Source organism: Psittacula echo (assembly GCF_963264785.1).
Source record: "Psittacula echo genome assembly, chromosome: 5".
In the NCBI taxonomy this organism is placed as follows: domain Eukaryota; kingdom Metazoa; phylum Chordata; class Aves; order Psittaciformes; family Psittacidae; genus Psittacula; species Psittacula echo.
The window spans coordinates 53069206-53088858 of record NC_137739.1 but is presented as its reverse complement, the minus strand read 5'-3'; the positions used below and the strand labels follow the sequence as shown (position 1 = coordinate 53088858).

The window sequence follows — 19653 nt, the reverse complement described above, 5'->3', positions numbered from 1 at the left end:
GGCAAAGCTCTGACTCCTACCTCAGAGCAAACTACATTACTGTCAAAATGCTAGAGAAAAACTAACTTTACTGAACTTCCTGCATAATCAGTTTTTTCAGTGTTTCACTACAGAATCCTCTCTGGCTGTAGCACAGAAATGTCTCCAACTTCACAAAGATTTTGTTCCCTCTTATACTAAGCACTGACAGCAGTTGACACAAAGACCCTTCCTATTCTCTATGAAACCTCTTTATTCAACAAGACTCTCTTCTCAGCTGAACTGTCCTCAGCTAAACTTCCACAGAATGACAAATGGCAGTGCGTAGAATTAATTAGGTTCTCAAGATGATTCCATCTGTCCTACCTTCATTCCTGCTGAGAAACCTCAAAAAAAGTCAGAATCATCACTATTACATTCCTATAGAAAGCCTAGCAGCAAAATAATGCCTACTGTGTCCCCACACAGCCAGGTGCCTAAAATTGCAAACTAACATTGATTTCTCCATATGGCTTGAAAGGAGGGTGCAAAATATAACATTTAGAAAGGTGGATCAGTTTGAATTATGCTAACAGTAGTTCTACATTTTCCATTACCTTCAATAAATCGTTCTTATCTTTATCTATTTTGACCCAGCTCACTCTCAAGTTTTTGCAGTTTCCTGCAGGTGACTGTCTCACAGAAAATAATTACTTGTCTTATGGGCCCTCCTAAATTCTGTCAATACAGACTCACCTGTGCCGTCCATATCATTCAGTCTCATTTCATCCCCTGTAGTACACAAGACAAAAATTCCTTCTCTCATTTGATGTGACACTCCTATTTGCTGCTGTTTTCATCAGGTTTTGCACTTTCCCTTTCAGCGACCTATCAAATCCCAAACACTGTGCTACCACTGTCTTCATCATTTGACGACCAAAATGACAACTTTATCTTTAAACATTTATATTCAAATTCTTTAAAATGCATCTAAGAAATACTTGTAGGCTTAAAAACTTTAAGGGATTTAACCCAACTGATCTTGGCTCTCAGTACACATCATCCACTCTTTTTTTAAGCTGCTGGAACTGATGTAAATGTTTTTCCAACCTTTGCTCTTGCCATATGGAAACATATGCCAGCACCCATCCATCTCCTCTCTTCTTCCTCCCCACTCAGGCTACTTAGCTGAAAAATATATTTTGGGACAAACTGCACCAAAAGTATTGTACAAGGTAATATTTGAAACTGCATCCCTTATACTGGTGAAGGGAGCTGAAGGGCACTTATCAATTTAGTATTTGCTGTTTGCGATTGCACAGACACAAGATGCTGCAAGAGACACACAAAGGGAAATAAAACCCTCGTGTTCTCCAAGACACTATCATCACTGCCCAAGCTGCAGAGGAGTGATGAGTACCCTAAAGTAAAAGGATATAACTGAAGTCCAGAGATATAGCTAATAGTCTCTATCATCTCAGTTCAGATCTTCATATTCTCCACAAATGCATTCTGTCCCCATTAAAACGCAGCACTAATCCTAGCCTCAGATGTGCTCAACTGTGCAGAATGCATCCGGGCATTTACATCATTTTCAAACACACAAAAAAGAGCTCTGCAGAATGGATGAATTAACTCAATTCTAATGACCAAAATTCGTATTTTTCTAAGATAAAAGTTAGAGGAAAATTTTTAATAGCTATGTATTAAGGAGAAACAGGTATAGAAATATCAGCAGAATGTCAAAAAGTACCCTGTATTATTTATCTGGCATCAGGTCTACATGCAATATCAGTGTAATGACAGGAGTAGGTTCAGAAGAAAACTATTATGATGGATGCTTAGATTTTTCTTGTGTTTGGTAGTATTCAGGCTGTCTTCTTCCTCTCCAATGCCCAAGAGGAGCAAATGATCATTCTCAAGAGACCTATCTATCATTTCTGGCTGTAGAACTGCCAACTTCTTGTCTACAGTTGGTCTATACAAAAGAGGTCAAGGTCTCTGTATTGCTTATGATTAATTGAAAGAGCTCCTACCCAAATGAACAATAAATTACAAAGGAAACAGTCAAATTGTTAATTTCCCTAGAGGGAGAAATGCTCAGAGGGTCAAACCGAAGAAACTGCACAAACAACTTGCAGTCCAGTCTTGTGAAACTCAGAAAACAGAATAACTATCTCATGACCAAGAACACTGGGCATTAAAGATGCCCTACATGAATGAGCAAAACTTCAGACATCATGAAGGAATCAAGAAAAACAAGAGGTTCAAAGCAGCCTTTGCAACTGAGAACGGGAACAGAAGTATCAAAGATTCAAAAATCTCAGATAAAATGCATTCAGCAAAGAACATGCCAAAAACATGCTATAAAACTTTATCACTGGATTAGCAGCCTGTGACTAGTAAATGTAGGTAAGGATGACACCTGTCCCAAAAGATAAGTTCATAGAATCATAGAATAGTTAGGGTTGGAAAGGACCTTAAGATCATCTAGTTCCAACCCCCCTGCCATGGGCAGGGACACCTCACACTAAACCATATCATTCAAGGCTCTGAACAACCTGGCCTTGAAGTTAATCCCATCTCATAACCACTGTTCTGTCATATGAATCTTTTCATATTTCAGCTGGCCAGGACTTACACCTATTTGTGGGGGTTTTTTAAGCAAAGTAAAAGTTTAAAGCCACATTAAAATTCAATGCTTCCCAATGGCTTAATTTTCTGAGACCGTCTAATTTTATTTTTTTCTTTTTCAGATAAAACATGCTATCACATCCCAAAGATCTGTCATTACTGTAAAAGAGAAGGTTATTTTTTCTATATGGCTCCCAATTTATCTAACATACATTTTGTCTGCCACAAAGAAGACCTTTAAGGTCATAGGGATCTGTATGAAACCATATCTATTAAGATGGCCCTGGAAGCTTTGGACTCAGCCATGCATCCTGTACTCAAATCTCAACTTGCAAACTATTCACCTTTCTCACTGTGAGCCAAGACTCTGAGTTTTAAAAGAAACAAAATGTTGCCATTTCTGTGAGTTTTCCCTATACCAAAATGGACAATATATTGGTACTCTGTCACTGAAAAAATTACTTTTCATTTCCTAATTGAACTTGAGCTACACAGCCATTGTGCATGTCCCTCACAGGAACATATTTCTCAGCTGTGGAGTGTGCCAAGATACACTGTTTGCCTATTTACCTGAGAAGAAATGCATTTTAAAGTCTGACATAGGAATTTCCCTACCTTTTCATATAATCTCAGATCGGTTTGGGTTGGAAGGGACCTTACAGATCACCCAGTTCCAACCCCCCTGCCATAGGCAGGGACACCTTCCACTAGACCAAGTTGCTCAAAGCCTCATCCCACCTGGCCTTGGACACTTCCAGGGATGGGGCAGCCACAACTTCACTGGGCAACTTGATCCTTATATCTAATCTAAATCTATCCTCTTTCAGTTTAAAAACATTACCCCTTGCCCTATAACTGCTTGCTCTTATAAAATGTCCCTCTCCAGCTTCCACAAAATGGAAGTGGCTGAACAGCCCATAGCCCAGGTGGATCCGCTGAGCCTCTTCTGTAGTTACGCTAGAAACCCAGATAACCTTACTCACTGACTTTTTCTCCCACCTGTGAGCCAGATTCAATGAGAATAACTTCCCTGCTATCCTCCTCAGCTCTAGCTGAATTAACTTACCTGCAGCTTCTGATACAGATTTCTTCTGACAGATTCAGATGAACAATTGTCCCGGCTTGAGTGTTGGCTTGGATCCTGGCAGACAAAGCCTGTGGGCATCAGAGGAGCCACGTAAGAACTTTAAGTCAGGCAAACCCTGAAACATAAACCTAGCATTCCTGTTAATCTATATACATGACCTTCCTGTCCAAGGACCAAAACCAATACTATTCCTTTTTACACCTTGTTTAATCCCAAACTTTACACTGCATCACACTTTTTTGATTAACACTGAAGCTTTCTCTCAAAACCAAGTTACTGAATAGCAGCGTAGAGATGGGGTCTGTTTCTTAAACTGCTGAGCAGGCTACCTTATGACAATTCTACTTCTTTCAGTATCGGGGCAAGTTGCATCAAATAACTGAACCAAAACATACTAGGGATGCACTAGACAGTCATGCAGCTTTCACAATCATGACTCCTCTTCTAACATAGCCTAACCAGAATCCACACAACCTACCTAAAAAAGAAAAATAACACCCCCCCCAAAAAAAACAAAAAACCCCCCAAAACAAAACAAAAAAAAAATCAAACAAACAAAACCACCAAATATCCCACAACCAAAACCCACCACATTAATTAAAAAGAAACAGTAATATCTTCAAATACTGAACTAGGGACTCTATATACCAGCTAAGCATCACAAAAAGACAGATTATTTTGAAGCAGAAATGTCCACATATGACACCCCAGTGCTAAATACAAATGTACTCCTTAACTGAAGTTCTCCTCTGTTATACACTAATAACATTCAGCTCATAAACCTATCTTTTATTGGTTCTAATGATGGGAAGATTGAAGGAGCTTTTTGTTACACTCACCTACAAGGGTAAACATATCTGAGAGCATGCTAGCTTTGATCTTCAGGTCCAAAGGAGCATCACTATCCCCACATGCAACAAAGGACAAGAGGCATTACTTATCTGGCATTAAATGAGAGGAATGCATCAATATCCCAAGACATCTTCCAATACAGTTTTTTTGTATTGGTCCTTAACACAGACATAATCAACATGGGGAGAAAACTATACAATTTTCACACCAATAGGTAAAGATTAATCTGTTTCCATTTATCCTTTTTCACCACTTTAGTCTTCTAATGCAGCAACGTGCCACCTTGTCTTAGCTCTGCTTGGCTAGAAGCATTTGCTTTGAATCTATACATTTCATGAAGCAGGTAGAAGCTGCTGTCACAGAGTTATTAAAAAACACAATTACCTATGCCTCTTCCACATAAAATCATAAAATCAGACAGGTTAGTTCTAATGGATGACAAAAAATGATTAGGGAAGGTGATAAATATGAAAAGATCAGACAGTGCATACAGATGGGATGCATTTATAATTTTATCCAGTGGAAAAATCAATGGATACAGTTCAGATCAGACAGACAAAGACTGATTCCTTGGAAGCAGAGAAATCAGCCATGTTCTGCAGCACAGTGATAGATGCCAACAAAGAAAAATGCCAAGCCTGGACAAACAGAATGGCAATCATAAAGCAGAACAAAGGATGCAGATGTGACTTAGAGTTTTAAATAGCAAAGGATGCAAATAATTTGGTGTGTATGTATGTAAGTACAACCAACCAAACCAGGAAAATAAATGTTGTGGAAACATTTTAGATGCACCTGAAAACAAAAACAGGTACTGTGGAAGGTAGGGTTATGAATGGGGGGGGGGAAGAACGTATGCCTAGAGGAAGGTCAGATATGGCTATTCCAGGAACATTTAACTTAAAGCTTATTTATACCATCCTAACTGAAGTATGACTCACACTACTACAAAAGTGTATTGTGCATCTGTGTTCCTGTAAAGCTAAATAGTAGTCCAGGAAACACACATAGTGGGACATCTACAAAAAGAATAAATCCTGAAGTTTCATTAGAGTATGAGTGTCAGCGTAAGGGCCAAAACAACACTCACTCTTCAGAGTTTAGCTAAAGAGAGTACTAGACCAAAAATCTGAATCCAAACATATATTTACATACTCAAGTCAAGCATAATGCCTGAACTCTACTTAGACTCCAAAATCTTAGTTTCTACTCAGCAAAGGAGATTGAAATCCCACATTATAGTCTGGACAGTTTCAAAATTCATCTATGAATATCTAGGCCCTCCTAGGACCACAAGTTCCAAGGACAACCATCATTAGCGACACTCCCAGCCTCATATTAAACTGTGAATCACTTACCAGGCCAACGATGGGGATAGGTTTACTTCCAACAGCCAGGGCTTGAGAGTGTCATCAATAAGGACATCAAAACCATACAGCTCTGAAAACACAGTGGATACTCTAAGTTTACCTTACTGCACCTTTAAACATTCAGGTAAGGTCCATCATTAGTCTCTATCAGGTCATTTCCACCTATATAATTTCATGTTAAATCCAACGAACTCCCTAGGGCTGAACAAGTAATAACATTCAACAATTTCACTTCCTTAGAGTCAAGATTAAATATATTCTGTTTGTGAGGGAAAGAGGGAAACAAAAAATGAGTCTTAGAAAAGTGTTGCTGTCCACAAAGCGCAGTTCATTCAGAACTCTACTGCTTGTTTTGCGAAAAGAGCAGGTCCAATCCACTTCTTCCGCTGGATCCCGGAAACAACAGAGCCTCATCCTTTGCACTTTTTAATGCCTATATTAATTGTGCCAGTCAGCTATAGAAAACCTTGCTTCTTTCAAGTATCAGCTCCTTTTCAATTAGTCCTGTACATGTTTCCCCAATATCCCCCCAGAACCCTCTAACTTTTTATCTTACTGATAGCTTGCCACTTTTCAGCCAACCATTGTAGAAATATTTTTTCCTTAGTTTCTAAAACATTCATAACATGTTACGTCTGCTAGATGTGTTCTGCTCTACATAGGTCAGACTGAAGCCAGCTTCCCATTCCAATACTGGTTTTAGTATTTCACTCTACACACATGTTCTCCCTAGCCTGGAAAGAGTTGCAAGAAGGATGCTACACGACAACTGTAAATCAGAAGTTGGCATTAATGCAATTCCCTCTTTCAGCATTAAGAAATAAAGTTAATTGATCATAGAATCATAGAATAGTTAGGGTTGGAAAGGACCTTAAGATCATCTAGTTCCAACCCCCCTGCCATGGGCAGGGACACCTCACACTAAACCATGTCACCCAAGGCCTCATCCAACCTGGACTTGAACACCGCCATGGACGGAGCACTCACAACTTCCCTGGGAAACCCCTTCCAGTGCCTCACCACCCTCTCAGTAAAGAATTTCTTCCTTATATCCAATCTAAACTTCCCCTGTTTAAGTTTGAACCCGTTACCCCTTGTCCTGTCACTACAGTCCCTGATGAATAGTCCCTCCCCAGCATCCTTGTAGGCCCCCTTCAGATACTGGAAGGCTGCTATGAGGTCTCCACGCAGCCTTCTCTTCTCCAGGCTGAACAGCCCCAACTTTCTCAGCCTGTCTCCATAAGGAAGGTGCTCCAGTACCCTGATCATCCTCGTGGCCCTCCTCTGGACTTGTTCCAAAGTTCCATATCCTTTTTATGTTGAGGACACCAGAACTGCACACAATACTCCAAGTGAGGTCTCACGAGAGCAGAGTAGAGGGGCAGGATCACCTTCTTCGACCTGCTGGTCACACTCCTCTTGATGCAGCCCAGGACACGGTTGGGCTTTCTGGGCTGCGAGCACACACTGAAGCCGGCTCATGTTCAGTTTCTCATCGATCAACACCCCCAAGTCCTTCTCTGCAGGGTTGCTCTGAATCTCTTCTCTGCCCAACCTGTAGCTGTGCCTGGGATTGCTCCGACCCAGGTGTAGGACCTTGCACTTGGCATGGTTAAACTTCATAAGGTGGGCATCAGCCCACCTCACAAGTGTGTCGAGGTCCCTCTGGATGGCATCTCTTCCCTTCAGCGTATCAACCGAACCACACAGCTTGGTGTCATTGGCAAACTTGCTGAGGGCACACTCAATCCCACTGTCCATGTCACCAACAAAGATGTTGAACAAGACCGGTTCCAACACCAATCCCTGAGGGACACCACTCGTTACTGGTCTCCAGCCAGACATCGAGCCATTGACCACAACTCTTTGCATGCGGCCATCCAGCCAGCTCTTTATCCACCGAGTGGTCCACCCATCAAATTGATGTCTCTCAATTTAGAGACAAGGATGTCGTGTGGGACAGTGTTGAACGCTTTGCACAAATCCAGGTAGATGATGTCAACTGCTCTGCCCCTGTCCATCAGTTCCATAGCTGCATCATAGAAGGCCACCAAATTGGTCAGGCAGGATTTCCCCTTAGTGAAGCCATGCTGGCTGTCACCAACCACCTCCTTGTTTTTCATGTGCCTTAGCATGTCTTCCAGGAGAATCTGCTCCAAGATTTTGTCAGGCACAGAGGTGAGACTGACTGGTCTGTAATTCCCCGAGTCATCCATTTTCCCCTTCTTGAAAATGGGGGTTATATTTCTCTTTTTCCAGTCATCAGGAACTTCACCTGACTGCCATGATTTTTCAAATATGATGTCCAGTGGCTTAGCAACTTCATTTGCCAGCTCCTTCAGAACCCCTGGATGGATGCTGTCAGGTCCCATGGACTTGTGCACGTTCAGGTTCTTAAGATGGTCTCGAACCAGATCCTCTCCTACAGTGGACCTAGGGTCTTTATTCTCACAGTCCCTGCGTCCGCCTTCCAAGACTTAGGTGCTGCAGTCAGAGCCTTTGCCAGTGAAGACTGAGGCAAAGAAGTCATTAAGAACCTCAGCCTTCTCCAAATCCTGGGTAGCCAGTTCTCCCAGTATCTTTCAAAGGGGGCCTACGTTGTCCCTAGTCTGTCTTTTATTCGCTACGTACCTATAGAATCCCTTCCTGCTATCCTTAACATCCCTAGCCAAGTTCAATTCTAACTGGGCCTTAGCCTTCCTCACCTGGTCCCTAGCTTCCCGGACAACATCCCTGTATTCTTCCCAGGCCGCCTGTCCCTGCTTCCACCTTCTATAAGCCTCTTTTTTCCTTTGAATTTTCCTGAGCAGCTCCTTATCCATCCAAGGAGGTCTCCTGGCCCTCCTGCTGCACTTCCTTCTAGTTGGGATGCAACACTCCTGAGCTTGTAGCAGGTGATTCTTGAATAACAACCAACAGTCTTGGGCCCCCCTGCCCTCTAGGACTGTATCCCATGGAACCTTACTAAGCAGGTTCCTGAAGAGGCCAAAGTCTGCTCTCTTGAAGTCCAGGGCAGTGAGCTTGCTGCATGCTCTTCTCACTGTCCCGAGGATCTCAAATTCGACCATCTCGTGGTCGCTGCAACCAAGGCTGCCCTGGAGTGGCACGTTTCCAACCATCCCTTCCCTGTTGGTGAGCACGAGGTCAAGCATGGCACCTCTCCTTCTCGGCTCCTCTATTACTTGCAGAAGGAAGTTGTCTTCCACACAATTGAGGAACCTCCTGGATTGCTTGTGCTGGGCCGTATCTTCACTCCAGCAGATGTCAGGGTGGTTGAAGTCCCCCATGAGAACAAGGGCCTGGGAGCGTGAGGCTGTTCCTATCTGTCTATAGAGCACTTCATCCACAGAGTCCTCTTGATCAGGCGGTCTGTAACAGATCCCCACAGTAATGTCCCCCATAGGTGTTCTCCCTTTAACCCTGACCCACAAACTCTCTATTGACTGCTCACCCGTCCCCAGCCAGAGTTCTATACTCTCCAGCCTACCCTTAACATAAATAGCAACTCCCCCTCCCCGCCTGCCAGGCCTGTCTTTTCTATAGAGCCTGTAACCTTCCATTCCAACACTCCAGTCATAGGAGCCATCCCACCATGTTTCTGTGATGCCTACTATACCATACCCCCGTAGTCGTGCACACATCTCTAATTCCTCTTGTTTGTTCCCCATGCTACGGGCGTTTGTATAGAGGCATCTGAGCCAAGCTCCAAATGAAGCCGGCTCATTGGCTGGAGAGGCTGGAATATCTCTGCATCGCTCCGAGCATTTATTGTAGGTGCTGGCAACTGACTGGGTGTGATGGGATGGAACAGTGCCCCCCTCCCCCAACACATCTAGTTTAAAGAAACCTTGACCAGCCTGGCAAGCCTCCGACCAAAACCACTCTTCCTCTTCTTTGTCAGACCAGCTCCATCAGCCCCCACTAGACCTGGCCTACTAACTTGGGCCCCATGTTCAAGACACCCAAACCCCTGACTATGGCACCATCCTTTTAACCATTTATTAACTTGGCCAATCCTCCTAGCTTTTTTAAGGTCCTCCCCTGTATCCTGGAGAATTGATGAAAAGACAACCTGAGCTCCAGAGCCCCTAACCACCTCTCCCAGGGCTCTGTAGTCCTTCTTTATGTTCTCCAGGCTACTTCTATCAACATCACTAGCACCCACATGGATCACTAGAAGTGGGTAATAGTCCGTGGGACTCACTAGAGCAGGCAGCCTCTCTGCAACATCCCTGATCCGTGCCCCAGGTAGGCAACATACCTCCCTCAAGACCAGGTCAGGCCAACAGATGAGTGCTTCTGTCCCTTTCAAAGTAGAGGCCCCTACCACTATGATCCCCCTCTTTTTCCTGGCAGCACCAGTAATGATCTTCTTTACCTGTGCACCAGCTGATTGTTTCTGGTGCAAGTGCCCTTCCTTCTTAGCCCCCTGCAGGACAGCAAAGTGGTTCTGGGTGGCTTTAGTAGGAGCCCATTGCTTTTAATTGTCCTCTTCCTCTTTTTTTTCTTGTTTTTTGTTGTTACTATTTCCCAGCTTCCTGGGCTGACAGCCTCCTCCACTCCTCCAATGAGCTTCAGGGGACGCCTGAGGCCCCTGCACAGTTTGGGCCTGGAGGAGGCAGTCCTGCTTCCTCTCAGCTTCCCTGACATCTTGCAGCCTATTGACAGCGTCCCGCAGCTCAGCCACCTGCTGCAGGAGGACCTTCACCAGGGAGCACCAAGTGCAGCCCTGCCCATTGGGCACTGTTCCTTCACAAGACCAGTGCAGGCACTCTCTACACTCTGAGCTCTGCACTGCAGCCTCCCCTCTCATCGGCTCTGTCTGGGTGCCTTCGCTGGCCACCGCCGGGGCAGCCAGAGCAGAGCTCCCAGACCGGGCCCTGGTCATAACGCGAGTTCTCACCATCCCACCCGCCTGCCCGCGCAAACTGCCTCGACGAACTCCTCACTCGTGCTCCCAGGGGCAGGTTTTTAACCAATCAGGGCTGGTGCCGCTCCTCCTGGCTCCGCCCCCTGTGAGTCAGCTGCTCACGTCAGCTGAGATGCCGGCTCCTGGGCAAGCCCTGTCGAGGACTTGAGGCTCCTTCAGTGGCTCTGACTGCTCTGAGTTGAGGCTCCTGTACACTGATCTCCTCCCCGCTCCGGTGTTGAAGGCGTCCTCTCTCGAGCTACTCACCTCAGCAATTCATCAGGGCAACTAATGCACGATTTTCCAAAATGCAGCATAACAGGGTGTTGGCAGAGAAGAAGGCTTTCCATGGAATTAACCAGTTCCTTAGTGCTTGGAGTGAAAGCAAGAGTATTTCTTTGCCACGCTGCTTTCCTTGAATTCTGGTCTTGGCCTTTTGTCACCTGCCTGACACTAATGCTGGCTCTGGAGAGCTGGACTGCTTGACAAGATCTTCCTATGCAGACAGCTGTGCAAAAGCTCATGTAGCTTATAATGGGAAGTTAATGAGCTGTGTGGGGACTTGGAAGGGGAGGAAATGGCAGCGCAGCAAGTATTGCCTGCTCGCTTTTCTAGACTGTGTTGCCAGACATTGAGTGGGAAGCAAAACAGCAGAGAGTTAAGGGGTTGGTTCGCTCCAAAGAAATGAGGCTGAATTTACATTTGGCTCTCTTGCTCCCCAGACAGGAAAGGCTGCAGTAGAGGGAAAAGGATGAAGTGGGGATTATAAGTGTAAACATCAGCAAAGCATTTTGACCATAAGCAACTTTTGATTATTTCAATGCATTGTTTCAAAATACAGTCTCAGGTTTGGTAAAGACCTATGACTCTTAACAGCATAGCCAGTGACAGGCAGCTCATCCTTGAGGCAGAGAAGCAATGACCAGGTCTGTGGCAGCTGCTGGTCTGTGACCTTCCAACCCCAGTCAGGAAGCAGAGCATTTTGTTTCGACTAGCTGCTGCTTCTTTTGCTGTTGGAAATTCCCTCCCTCTGCCCTTCAGAGGACCTTTTCTAGTATTTTGGCTCCTTTGACTTTCTCCTCCTCTCATATACTTTTCTCCCTTCCAAACCACTTGCTCTTTAAACCTCCTTCTTTCCCACTCAGTTACTCACTCTGTCCACTTTTACAAATACATATGGGAAACCTCTTGCCCTTAGCTAGCTCTGTCCATGCTGCTGGTGCTTTACACTCCTTTCCCTTATTTCTGCCTTGGTTATTAGGACAGTAAGCTCTTTGGAGTATTGCTGTTGACTCAATTCCATTATTAAACACAGATATCTCATGCCAACTGCAATGCCTTAGATTCTCCTAGAAACACTCCACTGCTGCTCCATAATGCCCCAAGTCTCAAATTTTAGGTCATACCTACAACCCCTAGACAGATGTCTCTGCCAACATCAGGACATCAGAAGCTATGCAATATCCATGTTCTAACAACAGAATCAAGCCTCACAGGTTCCCAAATAGGCTTAGCACAAAGGGTTTCTCAAGTCTGCCTGGGATACTAAGGCACAAACAGAAGATAAATTACCTGTGGTTTCAGCTATCCTAGAAATACCTCCTTGGCCCTCTTCCACATTTGGAAAATGCACTACCCAGATTACACATAGAAGTACCTTTCCTACTGTGAAACTCCACTATTACTTGTGAAAATAAAAACATAGGCAGCACAAAGATGTAGAGTCATGTGAGCATAGCAAGATCAGAAGTATATCCTCTGCAATTATCAACTTAAGCAAGACTGCCATTTCCCTCTGTGGGGACAATAAAGAAAGAACAACTGAAAGACAAAAGGAGCATGACCAGCAGGTCAAAGGAGGTGATCCTGCCCCTCTACTCTGCTCTCGTGAGACCTCACTTGGAGTATTGTGTGCAGTTCTGGTGTCCTCAACATAAAAGGGATATGGAACTGTTGGAACAAGACGATCAGGGGGCTGGAGCACCTCTCATATGAAGACAGGCTGAGAAAGTTGGGGCTGTTCAGCCTGGAGAAGAGAAGGCTGCGTGGAGACCTCATAGCAGCCTTCCAGTATCTGAAGGGGGGCTATAGGGATGCTGGGGAGGGACTATTCATCAGGGACTGTAGTGACAGGACAAGGGGTAACGGATTCAAACTTAAACAGGGGAAGTTTAGATTGGATATAAGGAGGAAGTTCTTTACTGAGAGGGTGATGAGGCACTGGAATGGGTTGCCCAAGGAAGTTGTGAATGCTCCATCCGTGGTGGTGTTCAAGGCCAGATTGAGCAGAGCCTTGGGTGACATGGTTTAGTGTAAGGTGTCCCTGCCCCTGGCAGGGGGGTTGGAACTAGATGATCTTAAGGTCCTTTCCAACCCTAACTATTCTATGATTCTACGACAAACACGTGCTTCAGGCTGTGGCAATGGTAGGTTTACAACAACCCACCTTGCACCATTACTGTTATTAAGGGAAGAATACAAGAAACTAAGACACCAAGGTTCCACAGTGCCTTCCCTTGCTCCCCTCCTCTTGCTACTACAATCCACAAAAACATGTTTCACCCTTGCAGTTTGTGAAAGAGACTGGAATTATGTCAGGAGGTACCAGCTGTTGCTAAGACTAAGCAGGAACAGCCTGCCTCTCCCCTCCAACCCCCATAGAGAAGTAACTGCTGACCAAGCTTCCCATCCTCCCAGAAGAAGGGCTAGCTTCAGACTGAAGTCTAAAAGCAACAGTTCAGCCAGAGGTTTTTTTGCCAGTGTCACTAATTGAGACTAAGAGAAAGGCTAGAAAGACGGCCTCAAGCTTTCTGGCTTTGGTTAACTACCACGTATTCTAAGTCTGTCTTACAATCCTATCAAAGACTGCACTGTCCCTCCCCAAAGAATTTACTACAGTCTGTAAGACAAGAAATTTAGTCACAAGTGTCTGGTAGCACAACCAATGTTTTCATGATTTTGTGTAGAATGAATAAGCTCAACTCCTAGATGGTGGCTATAATTCTGGTCTTTATTTTCAGCTTGTTCACTAAGGAAAAAGAAGCAGCTTTACTGCAAAGCACATATTCTGCAATTGAATGGGGGTGATCTCAGGTTATGAAGGGATACATACACGTATACACTGAAAGATGCTTAGTATGCAACTCTTGATTTGGCAATAAAAACAAACCAATTGCCTCACCTTAAGCAGAAGTATATTTACAGACAATCCCCTAATGTGAGGAACTATACCTGTGCCACTGAAATGCAAGTCTTCCCTTGTTTCTCCCTGCTTTCTCTGTGCTTTATATACAGGTATTATGCAGACCATGCCTGTAGACAACATGTATCAAGGAGCTTGAGTTAGAAACGTTAACTGTGCTATGGTTTCATCCAAAGCAGCTACAAGTCAGTACAACAGAGGAAGACTTCTAAGAGTATAGTGATGGACATCCTGCTTTGTGGAACATATTGCCAAACTTGACACTTTAGAGACTACATAATATTTTGTAAATGAACTCGATCACCTTATCAATCTCTGAACTCCATCACTTTATTTAGTGATGATACTGTACCTGCTTCAACTCTGGTAGTTGATCTTAACAGCTATGGGGACATGAACAAATCTACATCTTGGAGGCTATCACAGTCAGGTCCCAAATAATTCCTGTTACTCTAGAAAAGGACAGCATAACAATGTGGGCTTTAATAAGCAAAACGACACACTGTCATATCAAATAGCAGAATAGAAGCCTCTATTCTGGACACCAAAGGCTTTAGGGAAAGTAGTGGTGCTGTTGGCTTGTGTGAGAATTTGCCTTGCACTCCAAATAATACAGCTTAACTCCCTTTCTGAGAACACATTATGTTAACAGAGGAAAGCTTCATCTCTCAGTGTTGTTATAGCAAAGGGCCCAACAAGAGGGGACAGAATTATTCCACATGTTCTTGCCTGCTCCACAAGATGCAGCCTATACCTTCCAAAGTCTGTCATACTAGTTTGGCCAAATGTGTAATTACCTCACTTAGAAGCACTTTCTCCACAATAGGTAATCAGAGAAAATACATCACTTATGACTTCTCAAGCTTTTCTCCTACTACTGAAGTCTGAAGAACACTTAGTTACATTCCCAATAAGAGTCTTTGGAAGTGAAATTTCAGGATGCCTACATAGAATCATAGAACATCTCAAGTTGGAAGGGAACCATAAAGATCAGAGTCCAACTCCCTGCTCCTCGTAAGATTATCTATAACTAAATCATATGACTACGAGCATCCTGCAGATACTCCTTGAACTCTTGACAGGATTGGTGCTGTGACCAGTTCCTTGAGGAGCCTGTTCCAGTGGCTGACCACCATTCCAATGAGGAACCTTTATCTAGTATCCAATCGGAACTTCCACTGATGCAGCTTCATTGCATTTCCTAATGTCCTATTGCCGGTCACCAGAGAGAGGAAATCAGCACCTCCCTCTCCTCTGTCCCCTTGAAGTTGTAGACTGCAATGAGGCCACCCCTCAGGCTTTTCTTCTCCAAGCTCAGCAAGCCAAGTGACCTCAGACGCTCCTCCTAATTCTTCCCCTTGAGACCTTTCACCATCTTGGTTGCCCTCCTTCTATATAAACTACTACTTTCTTTTGTGAAGATTACAGTTGGGCTTATCACCTATGCCAAAATCAGACTCAGAATCATCCTTCTGCTCTTAAGTCAGAAAAGCTAATTAGGCTATCTTCAAGGCTAACATCAAAAAACAGGTGTCTTAGAGCAAATTGAGCTGCCTTTATAATCCTAGTCTTATAAGGTAAATAAATTAACACCCATGAAGGATAAAGTTCTTCAACCCAGCATGCAAGATCATAGTGAGTGAAGACACTACCATCTCAGTAAGCACCTCTGGACATCACTTCCCTTATGCCACTGAGGAACAGACAAGTAAATATGCTGCTATTTGTTCCTCAACAAACTTAGGTGGCCAAATTTATGAAAACGTAGTAGCAGGTAGATCAAAATGAAAGCAAGCTGACTCCATAGATACATGAGGTGAAGGAGAAAAAGAGCATGTTTCCTGAATTCATTAGCCCAAGCTCTTCTGATTTCAAGCTCCTAAACTCCAACAATCTTAGCCCCAAGCAAAGGTTGGGGCTAGGAGACAAGAATAACCTGGTGTTCCTCACTTCCATGTTCTATCTGCTAAAGACCCTAATATCACTACACGAACCAAATAGCCTGTAGAAGACTGAATGAGAAGCCAGGGATAATTTCAACTTTCGGAATACAAGTCTACTGTTAATAAGTTGACAATGCTTGTCATTTCTTTATGGATGTTTCTGGAGGAATTAATTCTTCCTAAATCTGCAATTCTTTCTAAGCCCAAGCACCTTGAGGAAAAAAAACCTGGTGCTACCAAGCTGAGAACAGCTTCCTAAAGAAACCAGAAAGCTTCTGCAGCAACAAGTATCCTAACTCTTTCAGCTGTGCTCTGGGTGCTAAACCATCAATAATCAGAGCTATGAAGTGACAAGTAAGGAAAATAATGCAGGAACAGACTCCTACTCCTAACAGGAGCTATCACTAGAAGATCTATCCCTTGAACTTGTTTTACCTTTCAGGCTCAGCTGACAGTTTGGTTAAATTCTGAAGATACAGTTATATTACAAAATCTACCTTGGCACACTGGTATCATCAAAAGGCTGAAAGGTAGGGGGCTCCTGAATCTGAAGGTAGCAAAAGGACTCTAAGAACAACCTTTTTCAGATTCAAAATGGCATCTTTACATACTAGCTTTAAAGCAAAGACTGAGTGTAGTGCTTTTCCTTGACATGTCACCCATGACAGCATAAAAAGATAAAGGAGATGTGTATGGTATATGTATGGCTGACATAAGTCTCTAAGCAGAGACTTACCTATGCTCATGTCAAGCAAGCCTGCACAGAAATTCCTTAAGTATGTTAAATTCTAGTGCCCCGCAAAATTCATTATGGAGCAGGCCATTCCCCCAAACAGGCCAACTGCTACTACTAAGAAAATTCAATGCTCATGAACAGCAGATACAGATGGTTGAGAACTGGTGATTACATACAAATGAAGACTTTATTTAAGCTTTAGGTCCAGGTCAGCACTCAAATAGTGCAATAATTTATGGTTTGCTCTATACCATCTTAATGTAGATGTGATTAGAAGCATAAGTCCAGAGCAGCTAAGCAAAAAACTCGTTGCTTTGGTGGGATCAGAAAGACTATTATCCTATCCTGTCCTGCCATCTTGATTTCAGAAGAGTTCAGTGTCATGGCTGGGTTGACTAGAACTGGGAATGAAACTGGGGACTTAGATCTACAGCTTCTTCAGGCTCATGCTTCAGTGATTACAGAAAGCAGTGGTACACTGGACACTAGCAATAGGCCACACAATCAGGAAGACTGTGTGGATAACACCCTCTATAAGCAAATGGGAGCAGCTTCACGCTTCCAGGCCCTGGTCCTCACGGAGGACATAAGCCACGGTGATATCTGTTGGAGAGACAGCACAGTAGGGCTCGAGCAATCCAGGAGGTTCCCTTGAATGTGCTGATGACAACTTCCTCATGAAAGTGAAAGAGGAGCCAACAAGGAGAGGTGCCATGTTAGACCTCGTGCTTACAAGCAGAGAAGGGCTGGTGGGGAATGTGATGCTCCAGTGCAGTCTTGGCTGTAGTGATCATGAGATGGTGGAATTCAAGATCCCCAGGGCAGTGAGAAGGGCAAGCAGCAAGATCACTGCCTTGGACTTCAAGAGAACAGACACTGACCTCGTCAGGGACTCAGTAGGGTCCTGTGGGATAGAGCCTGGAGGGCAGGGCTGCCTAAGAATGCCAGCTGATATTTAAGGATCACCTACTCCAAGCTCAGGAGCAATGCATCCCGACAAGATGGAAATGAGGCAAAAATGCCAGGAGGCCTCCATGAATGGACAAGGAGCTTCTGAGCAAACTTGGAAGAAAAAAGGAAGCTTACAAAAGGTGGAAGTGAGGGCAGGCAGCCTGGGAGAAATATAGGGATATTGTCCAGGATGCTAGGGATCAGGTCAGGAAAGCTAAAGCCCAGATAGAATTGAGTCTGGCCAGGGATGTCAAAGATAACAGGAAGGGCTTCTATAGGTATGTTGCTGCCGAAAGAAAGACTAGAGATAATGTGAGCTCCCTCCAGAAGGAAATGGGAGACGTGGCTACCCTGGATTTGGAGAAGGCTGAGGTTCTCAATGACTTCTTTGTCTCAGTCTTCACTGATAAGTGCTCTAGCCACACTGCTCAAGCCACGAAAGACATGCAGGGACTGGGAGAGTGAAGGCCTTAAGCCCACCACAGGAGAGGATCGGGTTAGAGATCATCTTCAGAAACTGAATGTGCACAAATCCATGGGACCCAATGAAATTCATCCATGGGTCCCAAGGGAGCTGGCGGATGAAGTTCCTAAGCCACTGTCCATCATATTTGAAAAGTTATGGCAGTCAGGTTCTTGAATACTGGAATCAGGGAAATATAACCCCCATTTCAAGATTGGGAAAATGGATGACTCAGGGAACTACAGACCAGTCAGTCTCACCTCTGTGCCTGGCAAAATCTTGGAGTAGATTCTCTTGGAAAGCATGTCAGGGCACATGAAAAACAATGAGATGGCTGGTGACAGCCAGCATGGCTTCACTAAGGGCAAATCATGCCTGACCAATCTGGTGGCCTTCTGTGATGGGGCTACAGAAATGACAGACAGGGGCAGAGAAACTGATGCTGTCTACCTGGACTTGTGCAAGGCATTTGACACTGTCCCACATGACATCATAGAATCATCCTTGTCTCCAAATTGGAGAGACATCCATTTGATGGATAGACCACCCGGTGGATAAGGAATTAGCTGGATGGCTGCATGCAGAGAGTTGCGGTCAACGGCTCAATGTCCAGGCGGAGACCAATGAAGAGTGGTGTCCCTCGGGTCAGTGTTAGGATCGATCCTGTTCAACATCTTTGTTGGCAACATGACCATTGGGACTGAAGCACCCTCAGCAGCCTTCCAGAATCTGAAGGGAGCCTACAAGGATGCTGGAGAGGGACTCTTCATCAGGGACTGTAGTGATAAAGGGTGATGAGTTCAAACTTACATAGAGGAAGCTTAGGTTAGATATAAGAAAGAAGTTCTTTACTGTGAGTGTGATGAGGCACTGGAACAGGCTGCCCAGAGTAGTAAATGCTCCATCCTTGGCAGTGTTCAAGGCCAGGGTGGACAGGGCCTTGAGCAACCTGGTCTAGTTGGAGGTGTTCCTGTCCACAGCAGGGGGGTTGGAACTAGATGATCTTAAGATCCTTTTTAACCCAAACCATGCTGTGATTCTAAGACAGTTCTTACTTGGGGCTTAATTTAACATGAGGAATTATTAGCTAATCATAAAGCACAAAGCAGAGGCTTGAGACCACAACATTAATAACAAGGCTGCAACAAAATGTAGTACTTATACTGCTTTGTGTAAATGCACCACTTTTGAGGAACAAAACTACTGAGCATCCCAAGTCCTCTGAGGAGTGCTTACTACTAGATTTGCAGTAAGTGGCTCACATGACATGGCCAAAAGGGGACTCACTACAATCTTATCACAAATTATCAGCAGCACTCTGCTTTGACATGAGAAGAAGCAGCATCCTCTCACTTCCTAGGCAAGCATAGGTATTTGGAACCATACAGACTGTCTCACCAGTCTTATTTTGGAGCATGAAGAAGCCATGAATGGAGTCTCTTCCCTTAAATCTAGAAAGCAAGTGTATTACATTAAAACAACATATATTTGGGAAAGGAATGAAGGACCACAGGAGTGCTAAACAGAGAAATAAAGTGGGAAACCTAG

At 44.2% G+C, this 19653-nt stretch overlaps 1 protein-coding gene across 4 annotated transcripts in view; it reads right to left on the bottom strand.

Moving 5' to 3' along the window:
* Window positions 1–19653, bottom strand: part of TTLL5 (tubulin tyrosine ligase like 5) — a 136534-nt gene that overhangs the window by 89415 nt on the left and 27466 nt on the right. For all 4 annotated transcript variants that reach the window (XR_013956916.1, XM_080618597.1, XM_080618596.1 and 1 more), the window contains exons 13-15: window positions 5890–5971; window positions 4519–4580; window positions 3659–3747 (exon numbers count right to left, since the gene is read on the bottom strand). Coding sequence is in view for 3 of the 4 variants with exons in the window: in XM_080618597.1 (XP_080474723.1) it covers window positions 3659–3747; window positions 4519–4580; window positions 5890–5971 (233 nt within the window). In the remaining variant the exon portion in view is untranslated. The remainder of the gene's footprint in view (window positions 1–3658; window positions 3748–4518; window positions 4581–5889; window positions 5972–19653) is intronic.